The sequence below is a fragment of the Sorghum bicolor genome, chromosome 2 (genome assembly GCF_000003195.3).
Source record: "Sorghum bicolor cultivar BTx623 chromosome 2, Sorghum_bicolor_NCBIv3, whole genome shotgun sequence".
NCBI classification, from domain to species: Eukaryota; Viridiplantae; Streptophyta; class Magnoliopsida; order Poales; family Poaceae; genus Sorghum; species Sorghum bicolor.
In genome coordinates, this window is record NC_012871.2 from 28,669,410 (window position 1) to 28,686,175 (window position 16,766).

General features: G+C 39.4%; 1 protein-coding gene across 4 annotated transcripts; it reads right to left on the bottom strand.

Annotated features, from left to right (window-relative positions):
• LOC110432370 (flowering time control protein FCA) lies at positions 695-13,806 on the bottom strand. Of its 4 annotated transcripts, none has more exons than XM_021452630.1 (18): positions 13,381-13,806; positions 11,975-12,045; positions 10,861-10,939; positions 7,512-7,594; positions 7,383-7,434; positions 6,687-6,775; positions 6,418-6,484; positions 6,257-6,336; positions 6,116-6,180; positions 5,950-6,012; positions 4,728-4,887; positions 4,571-4,648; positions 3,929-4,477; positions 3,577-3,678; positions 3,277-3,501; positions 1,490-1,549; positions 1,348-1,394; positions 695-1,066 (listed from the first exon to the last, which is right to left on the bottom strand). In XM_021452630.1, exons 1-17 carry the CDS (start codon positions 13,724-13,726, stop codon positions 1,356-1,358), a joined length of 2,208 nt encoding a protein of 735 aa, XP_021308305.1. In that variant the 5' UTR covers positions 13,727-13,806; the 3' UTR covers positions 695-1,066; positions 1,348-1,355. The 4 variants fall into 4 exon arrangements, with proteins under 4 accessions (XP_021308305.1, XP_021308303.1, XP_021308306.1 ...); XM_021452628.1 differs by having other exon boundaries at positions 3,577-3,756; XM_021452631.1 differs by having other exon boundaries at positions 711-1,066; positions 3,577-3,675.

The following is a 16,766-nucleotide window of genomic DNA, read 5'->3' on the forward strand; positions in this document are numbered from 1 at the left end:
TTTGAATTGGGGCAAATTAGAAATTCCCAAATTACTTTTGATTTTTCTCAATAACTTGAAAAATTCCCAAAATAAAAGTTGTACAGTTTGATGAGCTCTACAACTTTCATGTTGATCACTTTTCAAGATTCCAAATAGATTTTGAATTAGGGATTCAAATTGGAAAAGGGAACAATGTCTAGAAATCTATATTTTCAAAATTACTTTGAATAATTTTGTTTAGAAACTTCAAAAACTAAAAACACCAAAGTTGTACATCTTATCAAGATTTACAACTTTGCTTTTGAACTCATCTCCAAATTTTGCTTAGTTTTTAAGTTACACAAAAGGAGACAAAACTAGGGTTTTAAAATTAGGGTTTTCTCCCCCATTTCCTCAGAACCCTCCAAGGATCTCACAACCCCACTAGCATCATTTCATAACACAAGCACACTTTAGTTCCTAAGCACAAGCAACCAAATTGAATGTGCTCAACAAATATGCTATGCAATGCTTATGATAACATGATCTAATTTTATTATCCGTAACATCAAGGATGTTACATTTTTTTATCTATATATAATACTTCATGTGTTCAACCATGTATCTCGATGTAATGGGTAAAAACTTTTTAGGTTAGGAACTAAAGAAGGCCTAAGAGATACGCCAGAAATGGACAGCAAGTCAGTAGCATGGTTCCTCGCAACTCGTATCAGAAGCACACAGAACGAGGCAAAATAACCAGATCGTCAAATGTAATGCCCAAACATCGCGCCGAACATCACAAATCATGCCACAATCACAGGGAAAACACATGTGATGACATCAACTCCTTCGTACGGACACCAGCAAGGCAGCCCCGCCTGGAGAACATGGTGAATCAGGTACATGGAATACATGGCCTAGGTTGCAATAATGTACAGATACAGGATTCTACCATCTACATATCAGTCTAATCTAATCCGGAGTGACACTGATCGGCATGAGGGACAGGCTGTGGAGGCACTAGACAAGCTGCTCCTACAATTGGACAGCACAAAGGCTTTGTTCACTTCTTGAGTCTTGACTAGTGCTTTATTATTGCGACCTGGAAAATGGAGGGAAAAGTCCGAGCAAAGTATGAGCCGAAAAGGAAAACATCGAGAGTGTGAGCTAATAATAGCTGTGATAGGGCTATTTTCTTTTTCTTTCTTTTTTTAGCAACATGTTACGACCTAAAGTACATCATTGTTTGTGGCTGTTGCACCAATTGGTTAAGCAAAACAAAGTTTCAAATAACAGATAATGAGAACTTTGGGTCGCAAATTCATGTTTCCAATCAGGGGAACATCCACAGATGTCCGAAGGAAGACCACTGATTCTGGTTACCTGCAGCTTTAACTTTTCCAAGCACGTTCTTGCCCAGCTTGAATGCCCTACATTATGTCACCAGAATAAGCGCCATGACTGGGAATATGAATAAAGTAGTCACAGCACTAGGACATTTAGATAACGGAATAAACTAGAGTACCTGTTGAATCCTGTTGGGATCAATGGAACCAGCTGCCTGAAATTGGGAATAATTTAATTCCTGCATAAAAGTTTGAGATCCATAAATTTAGAATATCACAAATTTAGAATAACACATAAAACCATATGAAAAACAAAGGCCAAGGGCAAAGTTTCCAGGACTTGACAACTAAAAGATAGTAAAACAAGAGATAACGGCTCAATACATATAGGGAATTTGGTGTTTCTACCCTTACTCTAGAGGCCAATGGTGATTTTACCCCTGTTTTTCTACTTTGTGATTTTGCCCTCGCAATTCTAGATTGAAGCCTCCTTTTACCCCTGTTTTGTCACGGTGTTATGTTTGGTCAGGTTAAATCGCGAAAAATATTTAACAATAGAAGAAATCCATGCGAAAGAACCCCTCAACTGATTTTTGCTCTGGCTGGTCTCTCGCTCCTTCGTTTTCTACACTACAACTAGAGAAGACCCACATAGTACAGCAGCGGTGACCTAGGGTACGACCACTGCCGAGCTTGTGCGGCACGACCGGGCCGGCAACTGTGCCCGACGGCTGGGCGCACAGCGGTGCCGAGCCGGTGGCTGTGCCCCTTCAGCTGGTGTGCACGGCATCACTGCTCCAGTGGGCGAGCCAGTGTGCGCAGCATGGCCACAATTCCTACCTACTCGATCTAAAGAACCTCTTCTGAGGCATGGCACGACACTGCAAGCGGCAGGTGGAGGCAGCGGGGCTCGCCATAGAGTGGAGGCCATGGAAGCCATGGGGCTCGCCACAACTGACGCGGCCGCGTTCCTCACCACGCTCCGCTCCGCTGTGGGCTCGGGAGCAGTCAGGGACACCGTGTGGGCAGCAGTGGCGGCAATAGAGGTGCTGCAGGCGAAGCACCCGCACACGCTCCACCAGCTCGTCTATGTGGGACCATGCCACCCAAGGCGCACCGCCGTACTGGTTCCCAGAGTGTGTTTTCTCTTTTCTCCTCACCCCTCGACTTGCGACTTAGTAGTACTTTTGGAGCTATCCATAATAACTAATGGGCCCCATCTGTAATTATCCTTAGTTGTGCGCCTGTGCCAGACGCATTTGGACAGATTCACTTGGTTATCCCTAATGGATTATTAATTACATAAGTTTTGTGTGTCTCAATTTGACATAAAATTTGTCCAAATTTTACAAAATTTGACAGATTTTACTCATATTTATAATAATAAAATGAATGCATAAGTTTATGTCTAATTTTGTTGCCAACATCCCTACCAAATATCTCAAAAACTTTAATCTTGATATAGGGGTAATATATAACAAAACAGGGGTAAAATCACATGGGCAAATTTGTCTATTCGTCCAAAAGTTAACACCATTAACTGGACTTCACGGAACAGGGGCAAACCCTTCCTTCAGTTCAGAAACGCAGGGGTAAAATCACAAAGTTTAAAAAATGAGGGTAAAATCACCATTTCGGTTCAAAACAAGGGTATAAACGCTTAAGGCCCCATATACATATAACTGATATATCCTTATCCTCTTTTGTATTATGAGCACTGAAAAAGAAGATAGTAAATAAAATTTTACATGAAATTCAAAAGTAACCAATTTGAATATATAGGATGTGAGCTACAGCAAGAAAAATGCTAAAAAGGAGAATGCATTTGAATAACTTCAGTTCATCCAAGAGTTCTCTTTTAAGCATATCTGGACAAAAGCAAAATACCAATATAAAACTATAGATTGCAATCTGGAACAAAAATAATATCCCACAAACCAAAACTATGACGGAACAGAATATGCACCTGCTGTTTCATATGCATTTGTGTTTGTCCTTGTGCCTGGGGAAGCTGTTGAATCGGTTGCATGGATATAAGTGATTGACCCTGTGGCGGTGACTGCAGTTGCTGCACAGCAATCTTTTGTTGGTGCTGTTGAAGCAAAAGCAGTTTCTGCTGCTGCTGCTGCTGCTGCTGCTGCTGCTGCTGCTGCTGCTGCTCATACAGCACATACTCTTCAGGCTTCTCCCACTGCAGGGACACAGTAGCTCGTATGAATAAACCACAAAATTGGCAAAAATTAACACGATGAGCATCATTCCTCACCTTACTCTCACGAGTAATGCTATTGTAGTAGTAGTTAAAACCTTCAGGGGAGGTATGCTCTGTCCAGTTACAGGTTAAAGAAACTGCAGGTGAACCAACCTGCTGCGGAGTTGCATTAATATTTATCGGAATAATGGCACCTGGAGCACTAGGGTTACTAGACTGCACTGGCTGCCCAGACTGAAAATGAAGAATTACATACAAACTTTGAATGCATTTTAACTGAATATGTAACAGATCCAACTAAGAACAGAAACATATAAATGATGACAATGCAAGGTAGCAACAAGGGAAGCATAAATGCAGAATGGTCTTGTATCATAAGTTGCTGTCTAATGTTGTAGCCAATTACCTGCTGTTTAGGAACCTGTGCAGAGGGTTGCTGATTTAGGTTAGACTGCTGCTGCATTAGTTGTAGCTGTTGCTGAAGCTGATAAATCGCCTGCTGTGAAGATTGATAACTAGACTGCAAAGCTGCCTGCTGTTGAAGCAGCAACTGTGGTGCTTGTGAAGGCATCTGCTGCATCGACTGCTGGAGCACTTGGGGAGCGACACTGGTGGGAAGTTGCTGCTGGCCAGGAACAGCTTGCATTGAATTGGACTGTACAGATGGAGGGGCCTGTAAAGCACCTAGAGAAGCATTCTGTTGCATCAATGGCTGTGACGCAGGAGGTTGGCCAGGTAATTGCATAGATGAAATATTCTGGCCAAATGAAACAGGTCCCGCGGATTGTGGGACCTGAAGTTGCCCAATCTGTGGAATAGGCCCCTGCAGAGGCTGTCCTGGCTGAGCATTCTGCAGTTGTACAGGGAAATTCTGTGGTGGACCAGGTGGCTTTTGCAAGGGTGGGATCTGTTGGCCTCCTATATGGTGTCCTTGTACAATGGAAGTGTTCATGCCCTAAAAAGCAGAGTCCCCATCACTATGGCATAACAAATTTCCATTAAAGGAAAATCATGAGATAAAAGGAAGTAATAATATTCCAAATTATACCATGTGTGACGAAGTAGGCACAGCCGTCTGATTTGACAAGGAACCATTTCCAGGGAACATTGGAGGCCGAAAAGCAGCCTACCATGTTTTGGAACCAAAAGTCAGGAATGGACTAAACAAAAGTAAAACCGTAATGAAGGATCGACTTGAAACATACATTATTATCTGCTGATGTTACAGTGCCACAACTTAGTGCCAAGGGATTGTCAGATCCAAAATTATTATATTGGTTAGGTGCCATTGACCTTGGACTTGATGGACGCCAAGATTCTGGAGGCATATGCCGGCCCCTTGATTCATCAAGATTGGCTGTTGGCCTGAATTATAAATAATGAATAGCAATAAGAAACCTCCAATGAACTGCTAAACTTCTCCATGTACTCCGTCCATTGTTAAATATAAAATGCAATGATTTCAGGTTGACTGGTCGAAGCTGGTCGCTCTAGGACCGACCAGGCGATTAATTGAGATTAATCGTTGACCAGGGGAATTAATCGCCCTGGTCGACCCTGGTCGTCCACCTGGTCGTCCAGCTATTTCAGGGCATATATGCCTATATATATACCTCCATCTATACTATATAATATACACAATCAAGCCAGCATCAAGACTACATTAGTGTTTAGATAGTGAATTACTTGTGGGAGTTGGTTTCTTCTCTTTTCTGCACTGTCCAGAGGTCCATATTGCTGTCCCAAACTCCCCCCTGAAGCCCCTCTATTCTATCTAAACCCTAACAGGCCAAAAACTTAAAGCCCATTAGCCCAGTCCCAGTTAGAAAAGGCCTAAAAAAACAGAAGCCTGGTCGTCCAATTAATCGCGATTAATCGACGATTAATCGGACGACCAGCTTTCTGGTCGAACTAATCGAGTCGGACACTAATCGAATCCTAGGAGCGACCTGGACGACTAAACGCGATTAATCGGACGACCTGAAATCATTGATAAAATGTTTCGTCACTTAGGCCTTTTGGACAAGCTAATTAGTTCGAGAATAAACTACTAGCTTGTCTTGAATGTCATATAAAAAAAAAAGGAGCAGAAGCTATGATTAAGAAATTAGTTCAATTGATTATTAGACAGGTTCTGTAAGGCAGAAAATACAAGAAGCTAGCACTTGTTTCACTTTCAGACATTTCATTGTTGTCTATATTATATCATAATACCTTATCTATCCTACTTTAAACCTCTTTTGCAGATTATTTTAGAGCTACTGTGTTATTCTAGAGTTAATTTTTGGTTTTCACAAATGCACTTCAGTAGATGCCCTTAGCATCAACAACTCATGTGAGAGTTTTGACCGTGCCTGTTTCATCTCATTACCAACTTAACTTAATTGTTCTTGAGAAAAAATTACTGAATAAGTAATGAACTCAAACCTGATAACAAGTGCTGCATCCGATCGAGGACTGAAACCAGGACCTCCAAATGCAGGGCCACCCCTAACAAGGTAAATCAGAGAGCAGAAATGGTAATGATTATACTTAAGTAAACAAAATAGCATATGCTATGCAACAAAGAAACATAGTCACACTTGTTAATCACCTCGATTCTCCAGGTCTAGGCCTCTTAGGATCAGCAAATCTAATGACTAATGGTTGCTCGCACCCCTAATTACAGAAATAAATACATCATAATTATCCAGAAAGCTATACACACAATATGTCAGTTGGCAGAGAAATTTACCCTCATTATGTAAGTCCCATTAAGGGCATTCATTGCTTCCACTGCTGTCTCTTTTGATGAGAATTTGACAAATCCACAGCCTTTATATTACATATATTACAAGTTAAAACAAAAAGGTTGGAATGGAAGAGTATAACTAAAGCAAACAGGCATTCATAAACCTCTGCTCTGCCTCATGCCATCTCTCATAATGTAAACATCTTCAACATGACCATATGGGGCAAATATCTGAAAAATGTATGCTTTTATCATCAATCCTTGGAAAAGCGATCTACTAAATTTGTCTTAATCATGTCCTCAAATGCAGATAAGAATACAGTATCACTGGTTGATTATGGACACCGAGCAGTAGTTTTAAATCATAATACTCGCTCAAATGAGCAAATCATTAAATCGTGAACAAAAAGGAAAATAAGTTCAACCTATTTACCTCTTCAATCTCCTTTGGAGTTGCTTGCTTATTGAGGGATGCAACAAATAATTTGTGCTCGATGGCCCCTAGCAAATTTGTCACAGAAACTGATGAAATTGCCCAATAAGTACAACAAATAAAAGATCTGAAGAAAAACAACTATCGTTTAACGAACCAAGCACAGTTTCCTTTCTGAATATGATTATATAACTCAGATTAAAAGAACAAAAGAGCAAAGAATCCTTAAATGAATAGTATTTTTCAGATACAGAAAAAAATTCAGAATCAGAATAGAAGTCACATGTAAATTGATCAAGAAACATGTATGTGTAACTGTAAAATGTAAAAGCAAGATTGGGAAAGCACGATAAATTCGTCTCTACATGCTAGTATGCCAACAAACAAAATGCTCTGTGACAAGTGACATGTAAAGGGATGGTGCTAAAGTTTAGAGAAGCTGGCACTATGTAGATGTATTTGTGTGTGAGACTATGGGTGTGATAGGGGTGTGTGTGTGTGGTACTCTCCTTTCTTCATATTATTAGTGCAAGGGTATGCATCTCTCCTGCATATTCAAGGGGGGAAAACTAGTGTTGACTATGCACTTTTTGAGCATATAGAGAAGGTAGGATTGTTAAGGTTGCCTCAAAACCAGTATAACATGCAACGCACACAGGTCATTAATAGGTAAACTACTGACGATCACAGCATTACCATGCCGTTCCCTTTCACCATCAGCATATCTAACTTGAATAGGGCCCATCGCCTGAACATAAACAAATTTATAGTCAATAATCAGCAAACAAAGAACAGAGCTTAACAAATAGCTTACAAGATACATACTCCAGGTAAAGTGTACTGATTGTGCAGACCCCTGATGGCCCTCTCTGCCTCTTCAGAAGTAGCATATTTAACAAAACAACAACCTGGGAATGCACAAAATGTAAAAGTCAGTCTGATACTATTTTCTGTATATCTCATTGTGATCTGATATACATATATACATACATATATACATACATACATGCATGCATACATACATACATACATATATACATGCATGCATGTGTAGAATATTATTCTACACCGTAAGCCAAAACTGAGCAGAAAAAATACTGAGTAGTACTGAACAGCGTTCAATATGATCCAGTACTATACCCAAGACTGCGAAATACTAAACAATACTGAAACGGAAATACTAAACTATTCTCGGTGTAGAATAACATTCTACACCTAGGGTAATAGAATAGCACTTGTATATATACATATATCTGGGTTCTCATGTAGAATAGCATTCTACACCTAGGGTGTAGAATAAGTATGGCTTCTTTGCAGAACATGTCACAATATCAATTTAAGCTATGCTCTGTATTTGCAACACCAACAAAAACATAGAACATCTGCACTAAATTTAGTGACACCCAAATATTACATGGAATGAAGAAAATAAGTGCACTTCAGACATCAAAAAGCTCGAGGATATCTGAACTCAGCTGTGGTAGTTAGAATTGCATTTGAGCTTAGGATGACATTTTGTGCAGAAAATGCAAACAGCGACAGGGCCTTAACATAGCACTGATGCACCAAAATTGCCAATACTATAAGTAGTCATACTCATAAATAAATGTCACAGAATGAGCAACAAATATCAGGTGTTGAAGTTATAAGAAACTGGCCATCAACATGTCCAAGAAAGTTGCTTGGGTTGAACCGCAGAAGGTTTAGAGGGGGGTCATGCTCCCAGTATATGCAATACAGTAAAAAACATGAACAAAGATCCATCAACATCATCATCCTCATACAGCACATTTTGATAGCAGTAAGTAATAACCTAGCATAGCAATTGCCAAAAGGCAAGCTTCAATAAGCTGATAAAAGTGAAACACAGCAGCACTGGCAATTAAACTAGGCACCACAGCAAGCTGATATCTGAACAATCCATCAAAATGGCATGACCTTTGAGCACGCAAAACCACTAAATTATATATGGTGTTCCGCGGTGACGTTTTTACAGATGCATATGTTGATGCATTCAATAGAAGATGTGCACCAAAATTGCAAATACTGTAAGTAGTCATACTCATAAATAAATGTCACAGAATGAGCAACAAATATCAGGTGTTGAAGTTATAAGAAACTGGCCATCCACATGTCCAAGAAAGTTGCTTGTGTTGAACCACAGAAGATTTAGAGGGTCATGCTCCCAGTATATGCAATACAGTAAAAAGCATGAACAAAGATCCATCATCATCATCATCATCCTTATACAGCATATTTTGATAGCAGTAAGTAATAATCTAGCATAGCAATTGCCAAAAGGCAAGCTTCAATAAGCTGATAAAAGTGAAACACAGCAGCACTGGCAATTAAACTAGGCACCACAGCAAGCTGATATCTGGTGTGCCATCAAAATGGCATGACCTTTGAACAAGCAAAACCACTAAATTATATATGGTGTTCCACGGTGACCCTTCTACAGATGCATCTGATGATGCATTCAATAGAAGATGAAAAAACTGTAAAGTGCATGGTAAATAATGCTCAAATAGTCTACATAAAACACGGAAAATTACTCATGCAAAAGAATGATATAATAAGAGGCTGTGCCAATGACCAAAAAGGTTTTGGGAAAAAAGGGTCTATAATGCAGCCAATGCACATTAATTAATATAAGTACGCATGGAAAGAAACAATCAAATCAACTGTGATGCCAATTCAGCCAGCATCTGATAGCATCCATGAGTAACCCTTTAGGTAGAAGTATAGAGTTAGTCCAGTAAATGAGAGAATAATTTGTCAGAAGACAGGTCCACTAGTTGCTTAGCACAAAAGTACACCAACAATAATGAGCAACAGTTTCCATCCATCTATTGCATCAACCATATGATTTCAAACTGCAGATTGATTCACATTAAAGGCAATCAAATCATGTATGATGAAGGCTTTGAAATCCAGGTGTGCACTTCTAACAGTAATGCAGCCAGAATCAGTATTCAGCTTCAATTTTCCCTAAGATAACATAAGCAGCAGCAGCAACTAAGACCAATAGAAGAGTCTGGTGCATTCTCATCAGCTGCATGTCAAATGATCCAATCCAGAATAGGCTTAACACTTACCCTTCACAGACCACACGGATAACATTCTGCAAGCCAAGCACTTTGAGTGACAATCATCACACAGAGCAGATGAAGCGTCATTAGCTAAGTGACCATGCTTACATTAGATGCAAGACACACAGTACTGGTACATCATCATGTGTCATCAACATTCAGCTCCGAGTTACAAACTTTAAGCACCCTTGGGAACTAGCTGGAAGAGTTATTACAAAGACTGCATTTGTGTAGATATTTCAAACGAACAGTGAATATCACCATAACCGTTGTCGTGTGAAGCAACATCCAATCAGTCTAAGCACATCCAAAATTTACACTCAATATCCACAAATTGCATATAGCAAGAACATATCACAGTCAAAGCCACAACTCACAAGATTTATAATATTCAAGGAACATGTTTTCAGACCACCCATGACAATATTGGTACCCATCGAATCAGATGAATCTAGATTGATGGTGCAGACCACACTATTTCCAAACAGTACAAGGTCATCAACACCACACACACCAGCGACCATCAATTGTGACAGCAATATGCAGCTATACCGCATCATCCAATAACTCGTGTATCGAGGGATTCAATCGCTCACATTAAGGAATTCCACATCATATGCAATTCATGATTACATGGATAATAAATCTTAAACCATGAGAGGCAAGGTTGGGAAGTTTTGTATTGATTCATTATAAGGTTATATAAGTTCTTGCCACAAAATCAGGGCACACAGATGCAAAGGTGAAACTACAACCTCATTGGTACTAGAGCTACAGAGCATCCAGAAGATCAATATTATCTAAACATAGCTTTTGGTACCAAATTTGCTGCCTTGTGTAGCAGTAGAGTTGTGGCTAGTTAGGTTGCAGTAATCAGCTGACAGTTAGTTGCTTCCATTCTAGTCTTCTACTGAATCCACAGGAGACGAACAGAATGGAAGCACAGGAAATGAAAATCAACAACCGCCAATCTAACTGAGAGAAGATGCAACCTTGTTGCTGCTATAACCTCTCAGAAACCTGAAAACAAAAGAGATACTCGATTGTGATAGTACTACAAGAAAAACAAAGCCTTAGCACACCTTGTTGTTCACCGGTCTTCCTATCCTTAATTAAAGCAACTTCAAGAACATCTCCATGCTCCTCAAATAAAGGCCGAACCTGAAGACACAAAACTCTGTCACAAACTGAACAAAACAATAAAAATCTAAATAACAGAAAAAATAAGGCATCACAAGCACAGAAAAAATGCATATTTTATAGTTTATTCAAGATTCAACTTGTTAGTCAAACCAGAAAATAACTAAGAGCATCCCCAACCATTTGGCAAATAGACTTTGCATTCATGTATTTGCAAAAAAGTCTAAAAAACACCTATCCAACGGTTTGGCAATTGGGCTTTGCAATTTTGTTAACTTGGCAAATAGAGGGGAAGGACTCGCATATATTCCAAGCCCCTCCGCGCTTGGCATCGCATCCCTCGCGCGAAATCCGTCGCCCCCGTGCGTGGTCGCGCGACTACTCCCTCCTTCTGCCACCAGATTTTCTTTTTTGCCAAGTGATTAATGCCTCTTTTCAACTTTGCCATATTTATTTGGGACTTGGCAAACTCCCTCATTTGCCAAACGAACTATGCAAAACGGTTGGGGATGCTCTAACACAAGGATCATCATGGAGGCTGGAGCTGACAAGAAAAGGTGTAAGAAATGATGCAGCTTTGACTGCATCCTAAAAATCCAATAATTCACTCTAAATTTGTATATCTATGAGCTGATATATATGACAAAAATAGCTTTTGCATCTTTTAGCTTGTATAAGATACCTTAGAGAACTTAGGACCTGTTTGAATCCCATGGTCTAAAGGCTCTTGAGGCTCCAAACAGGAGGTCTAAAGTGTTATCCAAAGTTTAGCCAACCTCACAAAAACTTTAGACCACACAAGTGAGCTAAAATGGTCTAAAGTTTTAGTCCTTAACTTTCCAACTTTAGACCATAGGATCTAAACAGGGCCTTAGTTACAAGCTTCTAGTTAGTTTTGTGCACAGTGATACGCAATGTTATCACAACACCATACATAAGCACAAATAAAACCATATCAGGTAAGGGGAAATAATGTTTAAAAAATAAAGATGGTAGCAAAACATATAAAAAATACTATGCAAGAAGAGAAGATAGTAGCATGGAAGTAATGCTCACATCTTCTTCAGTTGCTGTCCTTGGAACAGATCCGACAAAAAGTTTGACATAGTTACTTCTACTATCATGATCTGCAGGAACTTTCAAGAGCAATATCAATATTTGACAAAGAAAGGGTAAGAGATTAGGATTAAGATTTATTTCCACTTAAGCTCAATCACATACAGCACTTTTCCATATGGTATTCCTACCATGGATGATAAATTCAACAAAATTTTTACCAATATATTTGCTGTATAACATTGGATTGAAACGGAAGCTTGATTGTTAAAAAGGAAAAACTAAATAAAAGCTAAGTAACCTGACTCTAACTATTAAAGGTTTGAGATGTCTGACAAATGTTTGGATACCAAATGTAAACTTATTCACAATTGAAGTGAAGTTTTGAGATGTTTGCAATGTTGGATTGGGTAGAAAGCTTGAAAGTTAAAAGGAAAAACTAAAATAAAAGCTATGTAATCTAACTCTATTTAAACCTTTTGAGATGTGTGGGGGATGTTTGGGGATCAATGGTAAACCTGTTGACAATGGACAGTGGAGTTTTGAGATGTTTGGGGACCATGGTAAAACTAATCAATAATTGACACTTCAACAGTCTAAGTAGTTGAATATCAAATGTTGGAATAAACAGATCTGCCAAACTATAAATTGCAAATTCTACAATTTATAACATATTATATCAATAAAAACATAAGAAAAAATCCAAACACATGGTGTTACAAAAGTTAACCATGCATCAAGGGAGAACTGTGGATGTCCTCTCCCTTCACATGTAGAAAACCTGGACAAGGTGCACTGACTACATCCAAAAACACTAAGAAGCTCGTCTATTCAAAAGGTTGGGTGGTTTTGTCATTATAGCACATGCAGGTATGACCATATTACACATATGAATCCTGCTTGGCATAGGCTGTCTCCAACAAAGGACCCATAAAGGAAATCAAAGCCAAAATGGATCTTCGATGGTAGTGTATCGGCCTCCAACACAGTTCCTATATGGGAGACCCATTTTGGGTGGTAGCAGAGGCACAACCCAAATATGAGCATCCTCTCTCCTGAAGACCTACTTTTGCAGAAAGGGTTCTCTTTTGGTCCTGTCGTTGGAGAAAACAAAAAAAAATGGGTATTGAACCCTTTGCCTGTAGAGCCCAAACAGCAAATGGGTCTTGTATTTTGGGTGCCGTTGTTGGAGACAGTTAGGTCCACAAATTGACTAGTCAGTTCTATCAAGTAACTTCCAAGGAAGTTGATTGAATTTGCATCAATAATCGGAGGTCACAAACACGCCTTTCTATCAGCACCAAAACCCTAGCTACGCTTAATCAAGCTCAAGTTCCCCATCTTGGGTTGGCACAACCCTAACAATCACATTGCATAACAAAGGACCACATAATTTTGGAACGAACCTTGGAAATCCCCACGGCCTCCGCCTCTGTTGCCGCCGCCATATCGTTGCCTCTGCTCGCCGGAGTCGTTCCCGCCGCCACCACCGCCTCTGTAGCCTCCACCGCCGCTAGAATAGTCGGAAGAACCCCGATAGGGGTGGAACCTCCCGCCACCGCCACCGCCACCGCCACCGCCCCCTCCACCACCTCCATCTGCCGCGCCGCGGGAGGAGTAGCGATAGGGCGGGCTACCCCCTAATCCGCCGCCGCCGCTGCCGGACCAGCGGGAGGGACCCCGCTGGAACCGGGCACCAGAGCGGTCTCCGCCGCTGGAGGGGCCACCCGAGCGATCGCCGCCACGGTTCATGTCGCGGAGCTAGGGTTTTGCGGGGAAGCGGGTGGAGAGCACGAGAGCAATGGGAGGGGCGACTAATACTGGGTCCTGGGAGGAGGCGGAGGGGTCGACACTAGGCGGGGAGCGAGCCCGTGGGTAGATTCGGAATTAGGATTCCGTTGATTTAGGCCAGTTTTAAAAAAAAATTCAAGCACATCAAATCTTGTAATACATAACTGAAGTATTAAATATAAGTAAAAAACAATTAATTACATAGTTTATATGTAATTTGTGAGATGAATCTTTTAAATCTAGTTAGTCTATAATTGAATAACAGTTATCAAATAAAAACAAAAGTGTTACCCAAATCAAATCTAAAATTTTTCACGAACTAAATAAGGCCTTGCTAGAAGAAGAGGATCTGTTTATATGTGGGTTTATATTAAAACTTTTAGATTTAGAAGTTTTATGTTGTAATTATCAATCTATATCTATATCTAAGAATAAATTGTAAAAATTTTAGTCCACCATAAAATTTTATTCACCACGAAATTTTGTTCACCAGTTCATTCGTGTAGGACTATGATTCTTTACCTAATATTTAATCATGAAAATTTCAGTCTGCTCACTTTTTCTATCCGTCCATAGTATATGAATACAGCTCGGCCGGGTCAATTGAGTTCGAGTAGAATACGGAGTCCGATCCGTTCCCAAATTCCAACAATGCAACAAATTAATCACGGCATCGACGGACTCGGCTAATAAAAAATCTGTTGTAATAGAGAACGTGTAAATCTTTACTTATATAATATTTAATCATGAAAATTTCAGTATGTCCGCCCATAAATAACAAATTAGGAACCAAAATCTACCTAGATACTAGAAAATCAAGAACATAATTAAAACCATTCTTTTTCTTTTTTTTAATCCTCAACAAACAATTGTAAGAGTTTGCGTAGGGCTAGCGACAGGGCATTATGCTGGAGTGGTAGACAGGAACCTTATAGTTAGGGTAGGACGTCGTGGAAGGTTGGTGAGATAATGATCCTGTGAGGTGCCGATTGTGGGTGCTAGAAGCTCAATGGAGAGGGAGGCAACTGAAGGGTGCATCATGCAGTTTTCAACCATGCAATCCTTCTCCCGTAGCAATGTAGGGGCGTATTTCCTAACATTCACATAAATAAAGAATAGTCTCATCTTGTGTCTATTTGTTTATTTCCCTATTTTGTGTCTATTTGTTTCTTCTACTTTCACCTATTACTAGCAAATATGTCCATATGTTATAACGGGAGAAAAATAATTTATTTTTAAAAAAAATGACAACGAGAATAATACATGTATGTCATACCATATCTGTAAAATTTAAGTCTATAGTTTATTTTGTAATAATCATGACATCCATAGTATATATTAGTGTTATTAATAATATGATAATATCCTATTAAGTTTGTAGCGAATTAAAATACAACATTGGTGTATTTTTTCTTTCACCGAAAAGCATATATATATATATATATAGTATAGCAAATTTAATTTTTACACTATTCATATGTTGCTACAGTTAAAATATAAAGTTCCATTACTTTCTTTGAGGATAGATTAGATTAGAGAAGGATAAATAGTTCAAACACCTTTAATATTCTATCCATTATTTTTTTGGTTTTTATATATAAAAATAGGAATAAAAAAGAGAAAAACAAAAGTCACATAGAGAACCAGAAAGAGGAACTGGAATTGGACACTTGAGTATGAATGTTTTTAACGGTAAACATTTCCATATCTCACAGACGGTGATTTTTCTTTTTTCCGGAAAACGTTCTTTCTCATAGAGAAACATGGACGCAATTTTTGATAGAGTTTGATTAGGAGAAGTCTGATTTTAGAGAGGATTTTTTTCTTTCTTTTTGTCTCGTGTCCGATCTCCATCATTATTATCGAATCAAGTCTCCACCGAGGATATAGATTGGCGGACAGAATTTACGGTGAACTAAAATTTTAATGATGTTATGGCACATAGAAATCGATCTTGGCCCTTGGGAAGGAAAATGAGCATGCAAACCATGAGAACAAGCATGCTTTTTAGATTATTTGAGCCTTCTAATATTTTAAAAAGAACAAAATAGCGAAATAAGAGTAGTGCATATATGGAATTGGACCTCAAACCTTATTTTTAAAGAAACCGAGCAAAGAGACCATCAGAACAAGCTGCTTTTGTGTTATTTTGGGATCTTTTGTTCATCTAACATTTTATTCATTTTTAACAAAAAAAAGAAAAATGTGTTATTTGGGGATCTTTTGTCCATCTAACACGTTTAGATATTAGGTAAAGATAACATTTTATTTATTTTTAACCAAAAAAATGAAAATAGCATTGATAGGGATCGAACCCAAAACCTACTGAATGAGAAGAACAAGTCGTAACACCGCACCACTATTTTTGGTATAAGTAGTTTGCTCGGCTATTTGTCCTATAGGCTATGATGACTGCAGTTCCCAGCCATAAGTCCTATACGTATTGTAGTTTGCATTACGTATACACACTTGCGACCAGATATTTCAACAGAAAGCGGACAGAATCATGGGGTTGGATTGAAATTTTCACGTTTAGATATTAGGTAAAGACTAGGTAGCGTGCCCATACCTTACTACGGAATAGCTACCAATTTGTACTAAAAATATACAGATCACACAATAAGATAACAATATTGTAAAATTTAACTATTGTTGGCTAAGACTATCGTCAACGGGCAGAGGGGAGCCCTCAGAGCGATGAGCGCGGAGGATCCGCTCTAAGTAGGGGGAGCACCAGACGACGTGACACGACAAGAATTTGGATCGTCGCATGCCATGAGCAAAAACATTGGGAAACAACTCAAGAGGGCATTTATATCCCTTTTATATAGGGCCCGACTAACCTCCACCGAACCTTCGCCATCCTCCAGTCCAAGGATCTGTGACAAGCTCTAGGAGTCCTTTGCCTCCAGTTGTTCCTCTTCTATACCTGCACCCCATAGAGTCCGGCTAGGTCAGCATTATTCATTCTCCGAGCCTTTGCCCTGCCTATGCCCGAAGG

Coding starts and splice junctions, on each gene's coding strand:
- LOC110432370 (XM_021452628.1), bottom strand. CDS start 13,726: ATGAACCGTGGCGGCGATCGCTCGGGTGGCCCCTCCAGCGGCGGAGAC. Junction 6,013..6,115: donor CCTAGACCTGGAGAATCGAG/GTGATTAACAAG, acceptor TTACCTTGTTAG/GGGTGGCCCTGCATTTGGAG. Junction 1,550..3,276: donor AAATGCATATGAAACAGCAG/GTGCATATTCTG, acceptor ACTTTTATGCAG/GAATTAAATTATTCCCAATT.